Here is a 23,396-nt window from a genome sequence, read left to right as displayed (position 1 = left end):
TGGTACCTTGGACAAGCTAGTTTACAGTGAAGAAAATGAGGGAAAGAGCCATGAGAAAGGCAAGTCTTTCAAGCAGATTTTTAGATTCCTTTGTTTCTCTGTACTCCTTTGTTGGCACTTGTGCTTACTCTTAAGGCTAAAAATCTTCAGTGGCTTCAAAATGGTATGGTAAAGTGATTTTTAGCTGGCTGTGTACAGTTAGAAAGAAGGCAAATGTTCAAACATGTCTTTTTCCAGCCATTTCAAGGTTTAGTAAGCATTGTGCACTTAAATACCTTTTGATACACAGTAATGCTTTTGTAGTAGATCTCATTAGTTCCAAGTGTGTAATTTGCCAACCACTTTTTGAATACTTTATGAATAAACATCTAGAAGGCTTTATCTCCATGATTTTTAGAAATGGTCTCAGAGAAAACTCTTCTGAACCTTGGACAGTGTGTTCAAACTGCCCTTTTTGTCCTTCCTTCTGTAACTTTCTGCATTAAACTAATTTCCGTCTCTAAGTTTTACCTTCTTTGTAAAAGCAAACATAATAGAAAATATTCAGAGAGGTGAAAGATGTTGCCCAAACTCCCTGCTGCTGGAAACAGGGACAGCTTATGATCTGGGTGTTTAGAAGGACTTCCCTCCTGTGAATATGTGCAGCACACCCACAGAAACAAAGGAAACTTTGAGCAGCCACAGTATCTTTTGGCAGCTAGTTTGATGCATCAAGTATGTGAAGAGCTACCTACTAATTGTTTCTTTTGAACCTGGCTTCCACAATCTTCATTCGGTGCCCACTAATCTTGTATTGAAAGACAGTGACACCCTTACAGCTTTGTCATCCTTCTCTTCTCCTCTTCCTCTGCAATTTTAAAGACCTCTGTCATATCCCTGCAAAATCACGTCTCCTCAGGAGTCTTGCCCTACTCAATCACTCTGTGTTCAGAAGGAGTTCTCCACCTCTGATCATTCTTGTTCCCCCCTCCCCTCAGATCTACTATGTCCTTTTTTAAAGAGGAGACCTGAACTGCACGTAATACTCAACATGTAGGTTAATTAAGGAATTGAAAGTGATACAACTGTGTTGTGTGCCTTGCTTCCCATTCCTTTCCTAGCAATATCTAATGATCAGGCTGCTTTCTTTTGGCAACAGAGCACTGAGCTGATGTTTTGAACTATTTATTGTAACCCCAAGGTCTCGCTCCTGAGTGGTAATGTTCAGCTCAGAGCCCATCATCTTACATGTGAAATTAAGGTTATATTTTCCCTGTATCACTCTACAGTTGCTACACTGAATTTAATTTACCATTTTATTGTCTAGTCACTCAGTTTCATAAGGTCCTTCTGCAGTTCTTCACTGCTTTCCCTCATCCTTACTACCCTGAACAAGTTTTTATCATCCACAAACTTTGCTGCTACCCTTCCAGGTTGCTTCCGCAGAGTGGACCAGGTCTCAAGGCAGATCCCTGTGAAACCCTACCAGTGACCTTCTTCCATTGTACAGTCTTGACTGTTCTCTGCCAATTTCTGGTTGTGTGTTTTAATCACCTTCTATGCAAGGACTTCTGTTTTGCCATGGGTGCTTAGTTTCTTTAAAATCCTTTGGTCAAATACCTGTTAAAAGCCTTTTGGAAATCCATGTATACTGTATCAGCTGGAGCACTGGCTTCACGTGTGTGTTGAACTGTTCAAAGAGCTCCGTTAGTTTCATAAGACAGGACTTCATTTTACCCAACTGAAATTTGATTCTTCTCAGACAGATGTCCACTAATTCTATTTGTTGTTGTACTTTCTCTTAACTTACCTAGCATATAAAAATCAGGCGTACAGATTGCAAGCCCAGGAGCTTTCCTGGAACCTCTATTAAAAGCTGGCAGCATATCATTGCCACGTATGAGACTGCGAATGCCAAGGCACTGGGGAAAGGGGTGACACATCCTCATTAGTGATTCAGCTATTGTACCTTTGAATTTTTTGCTCTTGGATGACTGCTTTCTGGTACTGGCCATTTGTTACCCCATACAGAGAAAGAGCTGTGTTTTTTGTTGCACATTTTTATATTGTCTAGCACAGCAGAGTTCCTTGTCCCCACCGCAATGTGCTACCGCACAATGTCCCTACCACAATGTGGCACAACATGACAACAGTCATGCATTAAATTAAAATCAGCTGTTAAAAACTGGGTTAGAAATGCTATACTTGCCTCTATTATTATTTAAGAATTCTAAGAATATATTATTCTCCTTTGTTTTGTTTGCTTTTTATACATTTTCATTTCCCTTACTGGTGTTTGAAAGAGAAACTTGAACTGCTGAAGAAAGTGAAAGATTTGATTTGCAGGCAATGAGATTTAAAAATCCTGAAAATATGTAGAGAAGTTATTTCAGTTATGTAAATCTTAAGTATTGTTTGAAAGCATAGTAGCCTAGAATAACACAGATGGAAGTGAGAATTTTCAATTTGATAGTTTTATTTTAGTAAAGATGCATACGGTCGCCATCAGTAATCATCAATCTTAAATTATGTTAACCGGATTTTAGCTTGCGAATAATAAATGTGAATAACCAGTGCCCGTGTCTGGTTTCTGAGTGAAGCTTTTGTGATGTTTCAATATCAGGGAATATTCCTTTGGTGTTCCTCAGTACTGAGGTCTTGTTCAAAGCTGAGCAAAGTTAAGAGTTGTTAAAAAGCTGAGCTAGTGAGAAGTTTGGGGTCACAGCCAACAATTTCTTTGGCCAAAGGTGTGTCAGTGTTTGTATTAAGGTGGTTTTTAAGGATTTAAGGATGGTTTTTGGTCATAATAGGCTTAAATTTGGAATCTGACACCTTTTTTTTCTCTCTCTGTCTGTCTCTCTGTTAATTCCCTGAAATGGGGTCCCTCCATCACGACAAAGAGAAATGTTGTGGGTGAAATGTTTGACAGCAGGTCCCTTTGCTGCTTGAAAGCAAAAAGAAATCAGGCTGCTCAGGTGGCTGAGGGAGCGTAGCTACGGTTTTACTGCAAAGCTGAGCTGAAGCAAGCTCCCTCCCACTCGGTGGAGGCAGAGCAAAAGCTTGTCTGCTCTTCTGTGTCTTTTTTTTTTTTTTATCTTGAGGAATGGGCTTTGTGGAGTTCCATGTGATGTAAAACCTGGCGGCTCTGATCCTCCAACTTCACTTTGCTCTGTATTTCAAGTTCTGTCAGCCCTCAGTGGGAGAAGTGACTGATTCTCTCTTTCTTCTGCCACAGGCAGTCAGGGGCATGGGGTATGATTCATCACAGGCACGCCGCTCCAGCCGGGACTCCATCGTGCTCGTATTAGAAGCATGAGAACAGAGCGGTGCTGTAATTCAAACTATAAAATTTTCCCAGTTATGCTTAGGGCCTTTGCAAATTATAGGAAGAAACAATTTCTGTACTGTAGATTTTCAGTTTGTAAAAGATGAAGGTAGCAAAAATGAAGGGAGAGGGAAAACAGAACAAAAATGATCAGGTAGTGTGGTAGAATGAGGTACAAATTTTAAATGCACGTTATGTTAGTTCCGTGTGACCGAAGCTATTAGACAGGCAAAGATTCAATATAAATATGTAGTACCTAACACTGCTTATAGGGGGCTTCATTTGGTTTCATTCCTCGCCTTCTATTCTTTTTGAGAGCTGAGGAGGTACCAGGAAACTGAAGTGCCCTCAAAATCTGCACTGATGCAATGAAGGAGGAGAGTGTGAATGAATGAATGGACAAGTTCTCTTCCAGCTGTGTCTTCCCAACCCAACCTCCCTCCCTCCCTCCCTCCCTCCCCCCCCCCCCCTTTTTATTTATTTTTTTTTTTTTTTGATAAATAAATGAGGTTTACAGAATTGCAGACTTCAGGAAAGCTTCTCTCCCCTCCACGCCACTTTCAGTTTTCAAAGAAATCTGTTCTTTTTTTTTTTTAACCTGTTCTCTCTGGTAAAAGATTTTTGGGAGCGGTGCAAGGGACAAGTTGGAGATCAGTATTCTAATTTGCTTGCATTTAGGCAAGATTCAGATGTTGTCAGATTTTGTACTGAGGAAAAATAAAATCCTCACTGGTCTGAATGGCAAGGACTTTGGGGTCATTAGTCTTAGGCTGTGTACTGGATGAAGATCGTATGCTAGGATTATATAGACATATTACGCTCATATAAACCCAATCAGTTACAGGGACCTTGAGCATTACTCTCTTGAGGAGTGAATTGCTACTATCTACATAATAACAACTTGAACACTGTAAGGAAAGAAACTCTTTTTAACAAGTAGATTCTAAAAGTTTAGTCCAAACATAAAATAAATATTGAAGAAGACACATGAATTACCTTTTTAAAGAAAAAGATGAAGTGGGTTTTTTGGTAAGGATGAAGAGAGACATTGTGTAGAAAATAGCCTGGTCTTTGGGGGCTTTCAGAAGATACATAAGGGACTGACTGATTTTGAAGCACATTGCTCAACAAAAATAGAAACTAGCTCAGGAAAGCAGATGACTTGGCCAGAGTACTAGCAGGAAAGGATCATTTTTATAGAAAGTGGATGTAGTAAGAAGGGAGGAAAATGAGATATAAAAAAGAAAGCAACAAACAATATAATGAAGGCAGGTGACTTGTGGGAGACTAATACACACATCTGAAGAGAAAGGAAGGATGGATTTTAGAAATGAAGTATAGGAAATGTATATCATTTTGTAATGATCTACCTTTGTGGGTGGTGAAGTTGATAGTGATTATCAGTGTAACAGGAGCTAGAAGAGTGTGGGTGATCCATATTGCTGTATCTAGCGAGTCGTAGTATTACCAAGCACCATATAACAAACTTCAGGAATAGCAGTAAGATGAGATGAGCTATGAGCTTAAATGTATCAGCGGGTTTTGCTGACAGCTGAGTTTAATTGTTCATGTTGTTGTCTTAGTCCAGAACATCACAAACATAAGAATAGGTAGGTGAACAGTTACCTATGGCTGAATGGATAGTGTGTTACCTTCTGATGTCTTTTTTGTGTATTTAGGCTGGAGGTATCTCTGAAACAACACTGTTGACCTTAGATTCGATGTTGCTGTTTATTAGGTGTGGTACCTTCTGGCCATAAAGTAGCCATTTGTGGTTCATTTTTAAGTGTAATAATAGTAATAGCAATCTGTATAATAATTTGAGTATCATGGGTGGGAATGCTGTTGGAGTTGCTGTAGGAAATAAGAGGCCTCAAGAAAAACATAGAAAATCCAGTCTTTCTTTTTCTTTTTTTTTTTTTTTTTTTTGCCAGCTCTTTGCTGGAAAGAGAAGTGAGGGAGTATGTGGATGAACTGGAAGTGACCGTAAAATGCTTCACTGGGCAACTTTAACCAACCAGATTACATGTGAAAACTGTCTGGACTAAGTGTTTTTCAAGCTCTTGCTGTACTCAGGGATGCACAACTCGTAGCCTGTGTGCTGGATTTTCAGCACAGGGGAATAGCTCATCCAGTGGTTCACCTGCTTCCTTTCAAAATCTGGTTGAAACGTTTTGGTGTTCGAGCACCTTTTCTGAGGCTTCTGCCTCTTCAGCATATAGCAGTCAGCTCGCAGTCAGCCCCGGAAGGGTCTTGGGCAAGGAAGACGGCCAATGCATGACATGAGTTACTCGGCAGTCTGTGCCTGCTCCCAGCCACCCCCATCCTGGCAGCAAGGGAGCAGACAGGGACTTGCTTGGCACAAGCACAGGAGAGCGCAGATGCCAGATAGTCACTGGGCTCACATTCACTAAGTCCGGTATTTCTGGAAAGCCTTGTACCTTCTGATCAAGCCACACATCTGCAGTTCAGCTGCTTGTCGCAAGTTGGACCTCATTTAGCAGGCTCTTCCAAGCTTCTGGACCCTGCTCCTCCTGCCATGTTGCAGGATTAAACCCCTTTGCTGTGGCTAATGTGGTTTGATGGTTTCATTGCTGAATGTACCGTAGTTTCTCTAGTGATACTGAGAGCAATTTCCAAACTTTACTGATGTAGGCGTCACCTCCTTAAAATGTAGTACTGGGAGAACAACTAGCAGATTCCTCCTTTGTGCGTGTTTATTTTAGGTCTTAATAGACTTAAGTATTTCAGGACTCCATAGTAAAATAAATGCCTGAGGGAGCCTAAAATGTTCACACATAACTAGGGCTGGCAGGAGAACAAGAATCCAGCGTCATGAAAAATTTAGCAGGCTTGGCATTCATCTTGATGAGGAACTAAACACAGTTCTTCAGAGATTTTCATGAAAAAAGAGAGGGAGAACAAGTCACTCTATTATTAGCGGCAGGCTCATTAGTTAGGGCACTCACCTGGAGTGTGGGAGACCCAGATCTAATTCTCCAGCCTGAATCAAGCAAAACATTAATATGTCTTTTCTCTGGAGAGTTGCAGTCTCTTCCTGTTTGTCGCTCTTATGACAAAAAGTTCCACTCGCCGTGTCTTACCAGTTGGAAGTAGCAATGGGGAATAAAGGTAGTTTTGCTCTCTTCTCATTTTGATGGAGTTTCTTTTAATGCGTGGTTGGGGAATATTCCATGAAGAAATGCCCAACCATACCCAGTTAGAGCATTGCTTTTAAACATTTTTGGATTTGCTTTCATTGAAATAAATAATGGCATTACCAACGTTATCTGCTATTCAACTTGCTTGACAGAATTCAAATGCTATAAATTATGTCTAAGTGTATTTTGGTATGCCAGTGGTCTACATTAAATGACATAATTAATTAGTCCTGCATTCAACACTCAAGCTTGTTCTTGTCTTGGTAATTCTTCAATGCAAGTTAATTTCCTTCTCCACAATAAATAAATAAATTTGTATCAGAAGTAACATCCAAACCCTTTTAATTGCAGTGTGAGGGATAATAAAAAATTGCCACTTTAAAAAAAAAAGGGTGCATGGAAGTAAAAGGGCAAAGAGAGCTAAGAGGGGAGAGGATGGAGAGGTAGAGGTTGCCTTAGCCAGAAAAGGGAAGAGTTGGGCATTGGGTAGCTTTGTCTCTAGGAGGTCTTAGGTGGCAGTGCCTTAGTTTTATACATGTTGTGCAATTCTCAGCAGTACTTGCCTACCAGCTTCGCATCACTGAGACTGTTATCTTTGCAGGGGATAGAAAGCATCTAAGATGAGAATACAGTATTGTCAAAAGCAAAAAGGAGGGGGAACACAATTTTCTGCATTTGTCTGACACCAAACTGGGATCCCGGTAGGAGGTGATTGAAGCGAGAAGGTATTTTGGTGCATTCTATCCAGCAGCTTTACTTTCAGCTAATATGGGAGTCTCATTCAAAGTCTAGTTGATAGAAAAGTTGTTGTTGTTTTTTGTTTTGTTTTAATGGATAACACCAATGGAGAATAATCTGAGTTGGGGACAGGGAGGAAAACCTAGATGCATTTTAATCCAATAGATTCCATGAAAACAGACTGCAGCCATAAAAATGTCAAATAAAGCAGTCATGTTGTATATTATTGTTTATAATGAATTGTTTTCTGCTTTTTCTGCTAATCGGGCATTTTCATAAATGTATTTTCATTCCAAATGGCTATGTTGTTGTTCCCATAGAGCAGCTGCTGTAACATATTGTACTTGCGTGTTAGTTTTTTTTTTCTTTCAAATGGAATGATGTATGAGTCATTTATGCCTAAAACATAGTAAAACTTATTATATCATCATTCATACCACGTCTTCTGAAATAAAAGATCCAAAAAGACAATTGCAGTGAAAGTTGGCTTTCTGAGAGTTTGCACTGACTGATGAATGTTACGGACTGATGCATCATTTTCATTCACAAGAAATTTGTTTATGGTTCTTAATATTTCTGGCTGCTCAACTCAGTACATATAATCTTAACACCAGTGTGACAGAGGTGTTGGTATTAAACGGCATTGATCAACATCCTCTCCTATTAGGCAAGATCTGACTTTGAAGTATTCTGCAATTTGTTTTTTACATTTAGATATCAAAATTCTGACCAAGAAATTGGCTTTGCGAGCTGTAACTGCCTTGGAAAAAATGTAATGATTATTTAGGCTACTAGAATACCTCAAATATAAATAACAATTACAAAAAAGCAAAGCATCTCAGATAAATGAGCAAAAGATCACAGAGTGGAAGAGTTAAGGCTCCTGCTCTTGCTTGCTTTCTGCGTATCGATACTGTGGCATTTAGAGTGAGGGAGGCTAGATCAAGTAGCATGTCGTAATAGCAACCCTATCAGAAAATTGCGCATGTGTATGAATATTAGACCTAAGTATACTGAGGCACAACAGGAACGAGGTGAAGGTAAAACCGATTTTAATTCTGTATTTCTCTCTTTCTTAGCATTTATAAATCACATTTTATACAGCTTGATCCTTTCAGAATGAATATATTTAGCTTATAAGGGTTCCTGCTTAATCTTTTCCTTACAAAATGCTGCATTATCAAGCATATAAAATTAGTTACTTTGTGCTTGTATGAATGTGGACAAAGTCAAGCCATTAGTTGGGTTTTTCAGGGGCTGCTCTCATAATTGGTTGCATTACTTCTTTTTATAAAGGAGCATTGTGTGAATACAAATGTAATCTTGGCCAAGGACCTGTTAAAAAGTGTCTTTTTTCAGAGGAAGAAAGGAGCCAAATAAGAAATTTGTTCATGTCTTTTCTTATCAGTAAGTGGTTGTGGTAGATGTTTTGGCAGTAGAGATTTATGAAGGTTGATGTGAGGGAGTGGATTATCTTAGAAAGCATGTGCAGTAAAGTACGTGGGGAATTTCAGCTTTACAGTGCAGTGCTTCCAGACCCGTGCCTTTAAATGCTCTCCGTGTCGTAATTGGTTTTATCTGGCAGGTTTTAACAGGTATTGAGAGTTGCATCTTGAAAGTATAATGCTTCGACATTAATAATTTTTCGGGAACTCCACAGCTTATACAGCTTCTGCTGATGGCTCCTACTGTTCAGACTGAGAGCAGTTGTTTCAGAATTTGCAAAGCAGTCAGAGGAGAATTTCCTATCGTCTCTTCTCAGGTAGATGGGTAACTTGTGTCTGTCAACACATTTGCAGGGCCCAGTTGGTGTTTCCTCTGTCCTTGGACAAAGGCCCAAGTATTCTGGAAGCAACTCCGTAAGAGGTTTTGTTACCTGTGGTTCCAGACAAGCGTAAACAGTAATTTTCTGTATTTTGGAATTTTTTTTATATGTGTTTTGGCCCAGCCTTTTGTGCCTTTTCTGTTTTCGTTTAGATAAAGCCTTTTAGAAGTAACTGGTGTGGTTTGTTTTATTTTGTTTTTCACTGTTCTGAAGTGGTCAAACTGGCGAAGAAATAAAGATTACATTTATTATTGCTGGGTTTTATAGGTAACATTTCATGAAACTTTATTTTAGTCCCCTTTTGTTCATTAGCTCCTAACTTTATGAAAAGCACTTTTGGACTGAAATTTTCCATGTTTAGTCTGAAGCCAAAGGGATTTTTTTAGATCCATTCAGCCTATTTATTTATTTATTTATTTGCCCTAGCTAAGCTAATGTGGGGTTTTGTATACTTTTTGAAGGAACGTTAAGTCTATGTTCCTCTGCGCTTAAATGGATAATTAAATATATTTGAAGTTTATGGTTTTACATTCTGCATATAGGTAGTCTTGTCAAGTATAAATACAGATAAAATGTTACAAAACTAAAAGCTATCACATAGGAGTATTGCATATATAGGCAATTTATTTCTATTTTACAATGCAAGAATTTCTGACAGTGGAAAAGGATGATTGAAAATGTGTGGCTTCCTAGTTTTTACAAATATTTGCTTCACTTTACAAATATTGTATAAATTTCCTCGCGATTTAGAATATAGTCAGGTAAGAAATAAGATTTTGATATATATATATAAAATAAATATAAATATATTAATATTTATATAATATCTATATATGAATATACAAAATACAAATATATATATAATATATAAAAATAAAAATGCTAAATTTGTAGATACTGCTAAATAAAGAATCCGGCTTTCTCCGAGTTCTCAGGACCCGGCAGTGTTTGTGGTTCTCGGTTTTCTAAAGGGTCTCTCCATAAGACTAGGCTTTTCCAGCAGTCGGGCCCGTTCCAGCAGCGCTGCCGTAGCTGGGTCGGTGGTGAGCTGACTCTGGTGGATTTTCATTTAAGCTTTCCAGCTTCCTGCCTGTGGTGTTCTATTTGTTTCTGAGGTTGAAACATTTTCTCCGCATGGGCAAAGCTGATAAGTCCCATTCCAGCAGAGAAATAAATTACATACTAGATATAATGAGACATCAGCGTCCAGTAAATGTCCTGTTGCTTGTGCAAGTGGTGCTGCGTGAGGCAACAGTTGATAATTTTCTGTTAATTCCCTAATTCCTCGTCCTCTGCAAAATTCCTTTGTTAAGGAGGTGCATTTAAGACACCACGAGGAAACTCCAGCAAGGGGCAAACCTTGTCCATGCAGCGGGCAAGGAAGGGCTTTTGAAAATGGAGCACTGGAGAGGTGAGAGTCCAGAAATACCCACCCGCTCGTTGCCCTCAGCCCTACGAACTCTGTGAAACCAAGACCTCTTTGCTGGTTATACCAGTTTGGTGGTAGCTCCTGTCAACTTCTGTCATTGTCACGTTCCCTCCTAAGAAGACAAGCACGCATCTTCAAGACTTAACATCGTGTGTCGTAGCCTGCAAAGTATACTCGACGTGTTGTGGTGAAGGCTCTCTTGTAAAGGACTGCAAGGCACTTGCCATACTGGTAGCAAAGGCAGGCAAAAGCATCCCCACCGTTACTGTGGCTACTTTCCCCATCAAGGGCCCAGAAAAATAATTTGGGGGGAGTAAGGGGGAGGACAAAATTAATTACCTAGTGCTTATTTTGACTCTTCTTTAGGTTATTTCTTATGGGGTGGGAAGAGCGAAGGAGGAAAGTTGTCTGATTCTGAAAACAGAATGATTTATGAGTCATTCTCAGAGGGTGCATTTTTCCTTCACTAGCAACCCTCTCCCCTGCTCCCCTCCAAAAAAAAGTTCTTCCTTGTCCTTCTAGAATGAAGAAAAAAATTTCCAAGATGCATTTCCTGTCCTATTCCAAAAAACTTTTTATTTTTTTAACCTAATTTAGCCCAAGGCAACTTAGAAAACCTAAGGTACGCAGGCTAACACAGGGTTGTGCTGAAAGAATGATAAACCAGATGTGACATGGCTCAGTCCATTTCAGCTCTAATAATAAAATGTCATGGATAGGAAGAATGAAGAAGCATTTCTTCACAAAGGTTACTTTTTTAGGCTATTATTCTTCATGAATTGCCCTCCAAAAGAATATCAGCAGCCAAAAAATGTGCAGTCTTTGTGACTACAAAGGTCAAGACAGAAAATGGAAACGTTCAGTGAACCCTTCAGTTTCATCACTGATTAAATGCAACACATTCATAGCGGCCATCCTTGTTACACCAGTCATAGTGCGTGCCAGCATCTCCAGGTTTGGTTATTGCTCCCATTTCTGAAAATGGGGGGGGGGGGAAAGTTGGTTGGTTTATTCGATTTTTTTTTTAATCCGAAAATCCTCAAGACTGTTTGAAAAGGGCTGGGTTCTGTCTGCAGTAGTGCGTGGTGCTGACTTTGCTGTTTGTTTTGTCTGTAGGTTGGCGAACAGGGAGTAAAGAGAGCAGCCGACTGCCCTTCCCTGTAGCACAAGAGCCATCTCCCCCGCTCTGCTGCCCCGCGCAGCACCCAGTGCAGCAAAGGGCCGGGGCAGGTGAGCGTGGCGGTGCAGAGCTGTGATTGCGGCTAGAGTTGCTAGCCCCAACCGGGTGCGTCTGACATCACTTTGGTGTGCAGCTGCATACACAACCCCTTGAATCTGGCCGCATTTGAGCAGGCGCTGGCTGGGTGGCTGTGGCCAGCTCTGTGCAAGCAAGTCATGCAGCACGGTGGGGGACATGGGCTTTGCCCTGCCTGCAGTATCCCAAATGCCCTGGGGCCTTGCAAGTCCGCTTGGCCCCAGGGCTGCAGCTTCCCCTGATGTGCTCTGCCAGAAACTAGAGGTTAATCACAAGCACTTCTAGCCTGGCAAAAACTAGGAGTGTGTGCATCTTGTGTAGCTAAGTTGCTAAGTGACCCGATGCCTCCCTGTGCTGGCTGAGGCTCCGATGACAAGGCATGGGCGCTTAAATCTCAGCAGATGCTCTAAATGGAGATAAGCGACATTTCCATGTGAGAACTGTTATGTCTTAAATGGAGATATGAGTTAATCAAAACATTTTGCAATCTGGTGTTGATTTCATCAGCTTGCTGCTGGCCAAAAGCCCTCACCAAAGATACAAGATTAGGCATCCTTTTATAAATATACTGACGCTTATCGCTGAAGAGGTCCTGAGCTGAATGGAGAGCGCCGTTCTGGGACTACTGCCCTCCTCCCCTCCCAGCTTTGCACGTGCCCCTTTGTGCCCCCCTCGGTTTGGGGGCGAGTAAAGTTGAGAGTTCAGCTGGTTTAGCAGAACAGCTCCTAAAAACAATCTTGTCTGCGGAACTGAATGAGGTTTTCTTTATCTTTTACGAGGTGCCTCTCTGAGCAGAGGGAAACCTGGTGTCTTTTACTGCCCTGTGCTTTAATGAGGGGCAGCTGATGATCCTCATCCTCGCAGAGCCTGAAGACGCGGAGGAGGAGGTGAAAGCCAGAGAGGGCTGCTTGCCTGGCGTGCGAGATGGGAACGCCAGGCACAGGAACCGTCCTCTTAATACCATTTGGGTTTTTAAAGATAATTTAATTGCACTGAGGTAACATAATAGCCTTATATTTGGCTTCGTGTTTTGCCAATGAATTTTCATTTGGTTGCAACAGGATAAGTTTATAAATTTTGGATGCCAGAGATGCTTGAATTTATAGTTCAGCTCATGAATTTCTGTCCAGTTGTGTGGACCTTCACTCTGCAGCTGGCTTCTACATTGTAAGGTAATTCTTTTAAAAAGCCAAACAAAGGGGGAAAAAATAGCTGGTGAGAGTGATGCACTTCAGTTAGGATAATCTGTCAGTTAAGGCTCAGCTTTTGCAATTTCTTTGCAGGCAAAACTCCCATTTAAAGCAAAGATGAGCATTGCCTGAAGTCAGACTTGAAGATGGAGCACTGTGATCATGTAGTCTGACCTCCTGCAAGAATAGGGCACTCCTTTTCATTTAGCAATCTGCTGAGCAGCAGCTGTTAACATTTCTGAAACCACCAAAATGCCTCAAAACACAAAGTGTTTGCTTCCAAAATGAGTGCCAGTTCTAATGCATAACCATTTTTCTTAAGAAATCTTTCTCTTTTTCACAAGTCAATTACAAGCTTTATATTACAGACTGTGATTATTGTAATATATTTCCTAAAAAAGAAAACAAATTATAATTTTTCAGGCCAGCATTTTTTCTCACTAGTAGGCAGGTTTTGTTTGTTTGTTTTCAAATGAATTCACTCTTACTGTAATCTTACAAAGTTTCAACTTTTGCAATCTACAGAAGCAATTGCAACTTTGTGAATTCAAATGCATGTAAAAATAATGCACCTGTATTATTTATGAATAATAGCCTTGCAAGGAAGTCCAGTAAAGGCAGATGTCATTTTAAGATTTGCATCTGAGATGTAACACTAGTTTAGTAGCACTCAGAGGGATTTGAAGCTTGGAAAATACACTTGCTAATTCAGGGTTAAAAAGGTCATCATCTAGTATGTTTAAAAAAAGGAGAGAGAAACAAACACATCTAAATAGAAGAAAAAAGGGTAGATTGCATGCATAGTTTTACATATTTGAAAGCATTTATTATTAAAGAATTCTTGGCACATAATTCTTACTGGAGTGTTTTTGACTGTAGAAGGATTTATACAATCTTATTTATATATGTGCGTGTGTGTGTGTGTATTTGAAAGAGTATCTGTGCATCTATTTCCTTGGGGAGATCTTCACAGTAACTGCAATGGTTGACTCTGCTATTTAAGTAGATAAAAAGAACTGCATTGGTTATAAATAATTATTCTTTGTATGTGCTATGCCACAAGACTTTCCAGTAGTTCTATTTGCATGTAGAGTTTTAATTAAGAGATAACTGTCACTGCAGGTTGACTGCAGAAGGCTGCAGTATCCAGCAGAGAGATAAATGCCAATGCCAAGTCACACAGGTTGGATAGTATACAGGGAGCCCATCATAAAAAATGGGTATACAATTAAAACTCACTTATTACCAACTTACTGCGTTATTCGAAGAAATGAAAAGCTCCAAAATCTGACTGCTTAGGGCTGTATGTACCCAGTTTCTACTTGGTCAATCCGCACGCGATACGTTGGAAGTCGGGGATGCGATCGGTGAACTTGCTAGGTACGGTGTCAGTGCTGGGTTTAATAGGAGCGTGTTACAGCTTTCAGCGCGCTGGGAAGTCGCAGAACAGATTGTGAAGATTCATCCTAGCTTGATTGAGGAGGGCTCTAAGTGTCCTTCTGCCTGTTTGGAAGTGTGTTGTTTTCTAATTAATTTAGCTAGAAGACATTATTTCTGACCTTCACAAACCACTGACTGTCTGATCCCAGTTTTAAAACAACCCATTAACTGTTAAAAAAAACCACCACCAACAACAAAAAAACTTTTCTTATCCTGTTGTGAGAAGCAAAGTACAGAATGAGTATCTGTATCTACTAATAGTGAGCCATTATATGTATAATATTTTCCCACACTATGTAGTATGCTTATGGATTTATATGACACAATAATGCCATTTAAAATGAGGTGAAATCTTCATTTCCATGAGGTCACCAGCAAAAATTCCACTAATTTAAATAAGGATAGGAGATATCTACCTTGCAATTTATAATTTAATAGCATTTTCTTATTGATGTTGAAGTCGGTAAGTACTTTTTACCCCTAACTTCAAAATAAGACTCTCCCTCTCTGTCTTTAAGATATAGATAGAGGAATGTTTTCATCAGTCTCAGTGACAGGGCTGCCAAGATTGTGAAAGGAGAAAGGTATTGTTCTGCCATAGTAAAACAGCCTAAACAGAGCTGTCTACTCTTATATTGCCTTAAGCATCCATCAGAAGTTGTATATATGACTTAGGTGTAGGATTTATGCATGCTGATTGAGGAGAAAATAATGGCCCTTCAGATTTTTATAGTTAAATTACTTTTGCAGAGTACATAACTTGCAATACATCTTATGCAGATAATGCTAGGGATTTGGGGAGGGCAGTTGAGAATATAGACAGAAGCAAATTGCATGAAATGAAAAAGACTTTTCTGAACAAAAACATTTGACAAACAATATAGGGTTATAATTAAAATAGAATATAAGGAAGGATTTTTTTTATTTCTTGTTGGTGTCATTTTCCACCAAAATGTCTCTGTATTAAGAATTTGTATATATTGGAAATTTTTTGTAAGTGCATATATTTTATGCACTTTATGCAGAGACTTCCTGGCTCATCTTCTCCAGCTCAACACACACACAGACATATTCATACCCTGCATTTGCAACAGCAGGAATTTATTGTTACTTCTTCTCTTTAATCCTACTTTTCTCCTAGATATCACGTTCCAAAGGTGTCCAATATAGTTTTCTCTAGAATAGATCTTACGAACTTGCAGTTTATAATAATTCAAGTCTGCAGCCTTTGGTATTGAAGTCAAGTGTTTTGTTAGCGTGTGATAAAAGCTGAGTAGTTGTTGGATATGTTTTTCATAATGAATCTGTATCAGCGAGCATAAGTGCTGCTGATGGCCTTTTTTTTAAAGGCCCCAGGGCGTAGGCGGCGCTCCGCATGGGGCTGGAGGCAGTGCTACGCAGCCGGCTGCAGGAGTCCTGGAGCGGCTGCTTTGCAGACCCAGCTCCATCGTGCGCCTCCGCCGGGGCGTCCCTCCCGGTGCCTGGCTCCTGACAGTGGTCAGAGTCTCAGAGATTTAGATTTTAAGTCCCACCTTAGCCATCTAAGTTCTATTCTCGGCCTGGTCTTCAACTGGGGTTTTGGAAATGAGACCCCTGTAGTAACCTTTGGTGTGACTAATGCTGTCCTGTGCTTTCCATTGCTGTCAGTCAATTGATTGCAGAGTCTTACTCCGTCATTTATTTGTTATTTTTGGGTGTGTTGCACTTATCCTACTTCTTACCCTCAGCTTTTCCAAAGGCGAGATGACCTCTGCTTTCACCTTTTGTTTTATACCATCTGTTAGATCTGCCCTGATCTTTGAAGGGTTATCGGGCTACTGCAGTCACTTCTCTGTTGGGGGGCCTAGAACAGAACATAGTACAATTTTTAGCACAGTTACATCCTACATACATATTTAATTTATCCATTATTATCTGAGGTATATTTCTTTATTAATGTTGCAACCAGTTTTTTCTTTTTCTTTTGGAACAAGGAGTGAGAGACTCTTACCATTTCCTTAGCAACTTTATAACTTTATTCACTACTTTGGCTTTTTTTTTCTTAGTATGAGTAAGAGTCAAAGCAGAAAGTCAGAAAATCTTGATACGTTTACTGTGTTATACCAAAAGAAGCAGAAGACGGGGAAAAATCAATATATGTATTTTTGTGTTTTTCCTCAGAAGGAAGTGCAGCATAGTGTGCCTCCAAGCTGTGTGGAAAGAGGGTTAGAATCAAAGTAATTGGCTTTTGTCATAGTTAGTTAATGATTTTTATGATTTATAAATGTGTTTATTAAGATTTCAGTATCGGATATTGTTAAGTATTTTTAAGTACTTCTCTCTGTTGGCCAATGTTGGCTATAATTGTAGAGAAATTTGCATCCCAGCTGACTGACTGCAGGGTCCTGTGAAGAACTGGTTCATATTATCACTGGCTCCCTTTCCTCCCCAGACCTCGTAACATTATAAAAGGCAGCTCTATCTCGTCACAATCAGTATTATTTATAAAAACCAAAAACACCAATGTTGTTTGATTTCACGATAGTGATGCAACCGTGCTTATTACTGGAAAATTAAGGTGAAAATCTGTCCTCAAGGAGAGCAGTAGGAACTTTGCTGGTTCCATTTTCCATCCTGCACCTGACAAACAATTTTTCTGAGCTGAGAAACTCCATAATCCTCAGCATCCCAGTAACGCTGTTTCCAGATGGATATTCATCAGTGCAGTGCAGTGTCAACTAGCCACATAGGACTGAGGCAATTAATAAATTTGGATAAATTAGGGGAATTCAGGATATAATTAATGGACCTGAGATAAGACACATTTCCCAATAACACTGTTTTTTGTATAATTAAGGTTTGTATAATCAAGGCTATTCTATACATCAAATTTAATGAGCGTAAATGGAGAAAGAGAGAGGAAACACATTAAAAACAGTGTTGTGCATATTTTCATAGTTATTGATGATAGGCTGATTTGCTTCAGACAGTATACATCTGAAACACATTGCCATAGCACTCCTGTAGTCAAAGAAGTCCAAAGCAAGTAAAGGATATTGGTTCCAACCTCAAAAATTTTCATACAATCAATTTGTATTTGAAAAAAAAAAACCTGTTAACTGCTCCTGAAATTAGTCAACAAATGAAATATAATGGCTATCTAAATCAGCTTGGGTACATCATAAATAATGCATTAAATACACTGTCAAGAAGTAACCAGTGATTCAGGTTACTGAAGCAAGCAATGTAAGCAATTAAGGTGTAGCAGGAAAATCTGGTAGCATTTTGTCTTGAGCTTGAGAAAGTTTCCATTCTGTACTTCCAGATTCCTAACTTCAGTCCTATAAAATATAATTCCTCCTCACCCTTCTTATTTCTTCAATTAAAAACCTTGGGTTTGACACAGGAATTACTTGGTTAATGATCAGTGCTCACTGTCCTTCCAGACTTGAATCTTAAAATTCATAATAGTAACATAGAGTCAAATTTAAATCTTAAAATTCAGAATAGTAGTATATTAAGCTCTTCACTAGAGGTTTGAGAATAGGAAATGACATCTGAAAGAATTAAGAAACAAGTTTGTGACTAGGCTATCACAGATTTATTTCCATGATCAGTTAGTACAATACAACATGTCTTTGAAATCTCTGAGATACTATGAGTACTGGCTGTACTGAATATGGAAGAAAAAATTTTTAAAAATCAGCATGATTGTAGCAGTGTATAAGAGGGAGATGAAGAAAAGGTAATTCAAGCTGTTGGTATTGGCATTATTTGTTGTATTAAACTGAAATATAACTTCCAATATAGTTGTGCTACTGAGTACCATAAACATAAATCATTACATGATGAAAAAAATCTTTCTCCCCTATTTTAAGTTTATACCATTAGTTGTGAACAATATCAGTGCAGGTTAATCATTTCTTTCTTTAGCATAATATATTTAATAAAGCTACTTTGCTTTATGATACAATTCCCTATCTACAGGAAAAATAATACTTTTATTCAAAAGTAATTCAGTAGACTCACTCCATATAAAGTTGGTTCGAAATACTATTGACAGGATTTGCTTTATTTAGAGCACAGCAGTGTTCACAGAGTTAACTGTGTTTGTTTTAATATGGGTCCTGCTGTTGTACTCATTTATAATGAGCTCAGAAAACGAGATTTTTGTTTATAGTTGGATCCATCAGGGTCAAATATGTGCAGGAACTGCCCTGTGCTTCAGTGTGAATATATAAAAGACAAACTATTTACAGCCTGTGACAGTGAGATGGCTTGAATGACTGCTACGGGGGTCCTGCAGAAAAAAAGTCAGAAAGACAGTACAAAGTTAGTGCCGTGCGCGTTGATACTATGTCAGCACTGAGAACTTTGCAAAAGTTATCTAAGTGACGTTGGCCTTAGCTGAAGTTTTACAGCACCAGCACCGGGGGGGCTCTGCGCTGGCAGCCACCCCCAAAACAGACAGACCAGCATTGTCACCACGGCAGCCGCTGCAAGCTCGTGCAAACTTGAAACCAAAAGGCAGGATCGGTGCACAGTTTCTTCACTGGGAATCTTTTCCCTGTAAGGAGAAGGAGCCTTGTGTTTCCCAGGAGAAGAGTCCTACTAAGAGTGCCGAATTTCTTGCCCTACCTGTCCTGCTGGCCGTACGCAATTCTTCCTGTGGCTGGTGCTGTTGGGTGAACGTCCGAGCTGCCTGGCTCTCCCCCTGGCAAAGCACAGGGGATTAGGTGGAGGTCGGTACAGTACCAGCGGGCATGTAGAGTCCGGACACAGGCAGGATTGTCCAGGTTCCTCGGGTGTGTTGCTGGCACAAGAACAAAAGCTTTATTTCACAACGTCATGGTTCAGTCACCGTGACGTGCGGTTTTGGTTTTGCGCGCCGCCCCAGCCTCGAGCCGGAGTTTTTTCCCTGTGCCTTGTGAGGAAGCCCTCTGAGCAGACGCTGGAGTCTGCACCACACGGGTCCTCCGTGCAGATACCGGACAGTACTGTGCCGACCTTGTGCAGCTGTTCGTAATTGTACGTGACATGTCACTTTATGTCGTGCTGATGCTGCTCTAGGTCACCATCTCCGGTGTCCTGTAGCAGATGTCTGTGGTCAGGAGATGAGCCTCCCGTAGCAGCAGCCCCATGCAGGTTAGGTTCGTGCACACCTTCAGAGAGCTCTTCATTAACTGAATATCATAAAAAGAAATGAACGTATTGGCTGGGTAAATTAGGTAATACATCATTTACTGCTTAAGATGTATTAATGTAGGTATTATTAATGCCTACATGTGTTGTTACAGTATCGCATTTCTTTACCTTCCTTATGATGTCTGTGTGATAATTTCAAGAGATAGATATAGGATATAGTCATCGCATATGCATGTGGTAAAATAGCTTCTACACATTAGCTCAAGTTTGATGGATCAAACATTTTAATAGGTTTTAAATAGTATATGTATCTCAAGAAAGCTGCTAAAAACTTAAATTCTTGTCAGGGTAATTCATATTATAGAAATTTGGCGGGGGGGGGGGGGAATCCATATATCTGTGAGCTTGGAAAAACTATTCCTGTCTCTCTGCATGTCTGTATTATTTTCTTCCATAAGTAGATTTTATACAGGAGTGTTCCTCTGAAAAAAGGAGGCATGTATTTGGCCAAATATTTGAATACTTTTGTTCTGCTGACCCACCCAGTAGGGGAGAGCAGAATGAGGGAACAGTGCAATGCATGCATGTTTTTGTTACATAAATATTCATATCATCTAGATAAAACAGAATCAATTTAGTTATGGCAATGACTTAAGAAAAGAAATATTCAAAAAATAGAAAATACTGTATTTTCCAAAGGCTAATGCAGCAAAAATTTTATTTCAATTGGAAGTTTTCTTCTGTTCTGTTCTGCAGAGACATTGGGATTCCAGGTAGTGATAGACACTGTGCATTGAAATAGCAAGTCAAGGCATTGCAATGTGTATTTTAAAGCACTTAAAGCAATTTATTATGTACTATTGCCATATTTTCTTGTCCATCTTTTACTGTTTCAAGTAGATTACTTGCCTTTGAGTGATGCAAAAAAGAATTGTTTTATTGTTCATGTGATATCTTGACCCATATTTTAAACTTTTTTTATTTTTTCCATAGGTCCTCCCATGCCATCCTCTTCATCTAGTCCATCAGTTATTGAACATTTACACTCCCCTCCTCCATCACCCAATCTCCATGACAACCAGAGGTGGTTATTAAGTAATCATGCCAGCCAGCCAGTTCAGGACTCTGATACAGATGAGGACTATACTGCCAGCTCATATCTAGTGCAAACCGGTACTGTTTCAGTTTCTGTCCCAGGTCATGGTAAGAAGAGGACACTTTGTCCATAGTTTGAATACACTTTTTTTTTTCCCCTCCCCCCGCCCCCATCCTCTTATGAAATTGCCTGATATGAATTAAGGAAACTAAAATGACTTCATATTTTAAACTTATTTTCCTTTGAATGTCAGAAGTAATACTTTGAAAGTGCTGTAGCATAAAAAGCTTTTAATAACTTTTGACATAGATAACTTTGCATATATGAAAGCTTGTTTAAGTTATTTTAAAATGCAATAGTTACATGTAACAAAAGCCACTAATGATTTATTGTGTATTGTAACTTGTAGCAAGTGTCTGACTAGCTTGTAGTTGTGGTACTTTTTAGAGGGCAGGCTGCAACTGGGTAAACCGCTGTGATGTTTAGCTTCAGATTAATGTAAAGAGCATTTTCCGCTACCTTGTGGAGTTGAGCAAGGTGCAGCAGCTCCTTTAGTTTCCCCGGGGCAAGAGAAGAGAATGTGCACGATACCAGCCAGGGCGCTCTAGCTTGAGGAAATGTGTGCAGACGAGGACGGTTAGGCGGTCAGAGGAGGCAGTGGTGGCCTCAAAGATACCTGTGTCCCTGTTTCCCATCCTCCCCCCTGCTAATGGTTAGTACTTGTAACCAAGAGCCATGACATGTACCTGAAACCCCACCGGCCCCTTATGCTTCATCTCGTAAGGAACCAAACTTTTTGTTTTTATGTAAAAATAGTCATAGGGATGCATTTTTGTTGTATGACTTGAATATGTTCTCTTGGGGTAGTGGGACAGGAAAAATTATTTCTTAATTTATGGCCCTACCCCAACAGATTAGCAAAGCTTGGGACAAATCTCTAGTTTCTTGGGACCACTTCTGTCTTTCAATTGTGAAAACCTGTCTTGCGGATTAGCCACTAGAGGGGGTTTTGAGAAGCACTTTGCGGACTCCACTTGAGCTTGTTGGGCAGGTTTATGTTGCAAAGCAAAAGCAGTACTCTCGGCCTAGCTCTGAGCACGGCTTTGGTGTAGTATCTAAGAAACCAATGTGCCAGGAAGAGCTGTGTGCATGGATTTAACAGGTCTCTCTTGCTGCTGCTGGAGGTATTTTTTGTTTGTTTGCTTGGAAGGGCAGCATGGCCTACTGGAAAAATTAAAGTTGCTATCTTAGATGCTTGGATTAAGATCTTTAAAAATGATAGTTTTACTTTTGCATGCTCAATGACTTGCTCAATATTAATCTGCGATGGGCTGAGAAAAACAGAGTAATGTACATTGTCATAATCACAGATGAAGACATCTCATTTCTTTTATATCTCTGTGAAATCTATTAGAAAATCTATGCATTATCTGAAAGGTAGCCTAATTTAGCTTGGTAAGTCAATGCACATTTAAATTGTTGTCATATCTAGTAGACCTTCTTTTACAAACAAAAAAAAATGCAATAGCAACAGAAAGCTGCTAAAATTTTTGAGTTTTTGAGATGGACACCTTACAGCTCTTGCTTAAGGCTTTCTAAGAGGCTAAAGAGATATTTATCATACCTCTAGGTTTTAGTATTTTGCTGTTGTGGACATCTTCAATAGTTGCTTGCCAGTTTGAGTCTGCCACCCTTGAAAAATGTTCCGTATTCCCTTTCGCCTCAGACAGGCCAAAATAAGTTCAGCTAGCCCCATAGCAAATCAAAAGCAGGATAGGAGTTAACAGTGATGTGTGTTGAGAAAGTTGTCTTTGGTGAGACTGTAGCTAAGCAGAAGGAAAACCATCTTGCTCTGTAGGTACATGGTTCTTTTTTTTGTCCCATTCATTAGCAGAGACATTGATATCAGCCCTATTATCCACCCTGTGGGGACGCCACTAGTGACCAGCCTCCACCTAGACTTTGTACTGCTGATCACAACCCTCTAAGCCCAGCAGTTCAGCCAGTTTTCAGTCCCCCTCAGTGTCTGCTTACCTAGCCTGTACATCTTTAGCGTATCCATGAGGGTGTTGTAGGAGACAGTGTCAAAAGCCTTGCTACAGTCAAAATAAACATCCACTGCTCTCCTCTCATTCACCAAGCCAGCCACCTCATCACAGAGAGCTATCAGGTTATTTAAACATGATTTCCCCTTTGTGAATCCATGCTGACTACTCTCACTTTCTCCTTCATATGTCTGGAAGTGGTATCCATGACACTTTTGCTCCATCATCTTTGCAGTGATCGAGGCAAGGCTGACCGCCTGTAGTTCCCTGGATGCTCCTCCTCGCCCTTCTTAAAGATAGGTGTGATGTTTGCTCTCTTTGACCCTTTCATTTCATCGCTTCAATTTTTATGTCCAATAGACGTGCTTGCAGTTTCTACTTAACCTTGCCAAAGAACCAGAATCAGTGATATATAGATAGTTAGGTAGATATACACACTCATGATCTAGTAGTGCTGGCAGTTATATATGTATATGAGTTAATGATCTTTCTCTCTCTTGACAAGATTAGATTTTAAAAAGCATTTCAACTTGTGACTGCATAAAGTAAGTAGGGTTTGTTTGCTTTGCTCCCAGAGGAGGAGAGGACAGTAGGAGCTCTGATCAGGGGGTTGGTTCCAGCTGTGCAGCCAGCTGCAGGATCAGTGATTGCATTGCCTGAAAATTGGGATATTTTCATCCAAGGCTCAGCTTTGTCTATGGTTGGTTTCTTGCATCTTAAGCTGTTGGCCTATTCGAGGAGAAAATACATTCTTGTCTTTACAAAACGGGCAGCAGTAGGCTAGCAGTA

The 23,396-nt window shown here is 39.8% G+C and overlaps 1 protein-coding gene across 7 annotated transcripts in view; it reads left to right on the top strand.

Moving 5' to 3' along the window:
* Window positions 1–23,396, top strand: part of TENM3 (teneurin transmembrane protein 3) — a 319,443-nt gene that overhangs the window by 125,757 nt on the left and 170,290 nt on the right. The window contains exon 3 of one of the 7 annotated variants that reach the window (XM_062575777.1): window positions 20,460–20,669. The exons of the other annotated variants lie outside the window; for them this stretch is intronic. Within the exon in view, the coding sequence (XP_062431761.1) occupies window positions 20,460–20,669 (210 nt within the window). The remainder of the gene's footprint in view (window positions 1–20,459; window positions 20,670–23,396) is intronic. 7 annotated transcript variants of the gene reach the window in all.

This window comes from Rhea pennata, chromosome 4 (genome assembly GCF_028389875.1).
Source record: "Rhea pennata isolate bPtePen1 chromosome 4, bPtePen1.pri, whole genome shotgun sequence".
In the NCBI taxonomy this organism is placed as follows: domain Eukaryota; kingdom Metazoa; phylum Chordata; class Aves; order Rheiformes; family Rheidae; genus Rhea; species Rhea pennata.
Note: the sequence above shows the minus strand (reverse complement) of the source record. Positions and strands in the feature narration are given on the sequence as shown.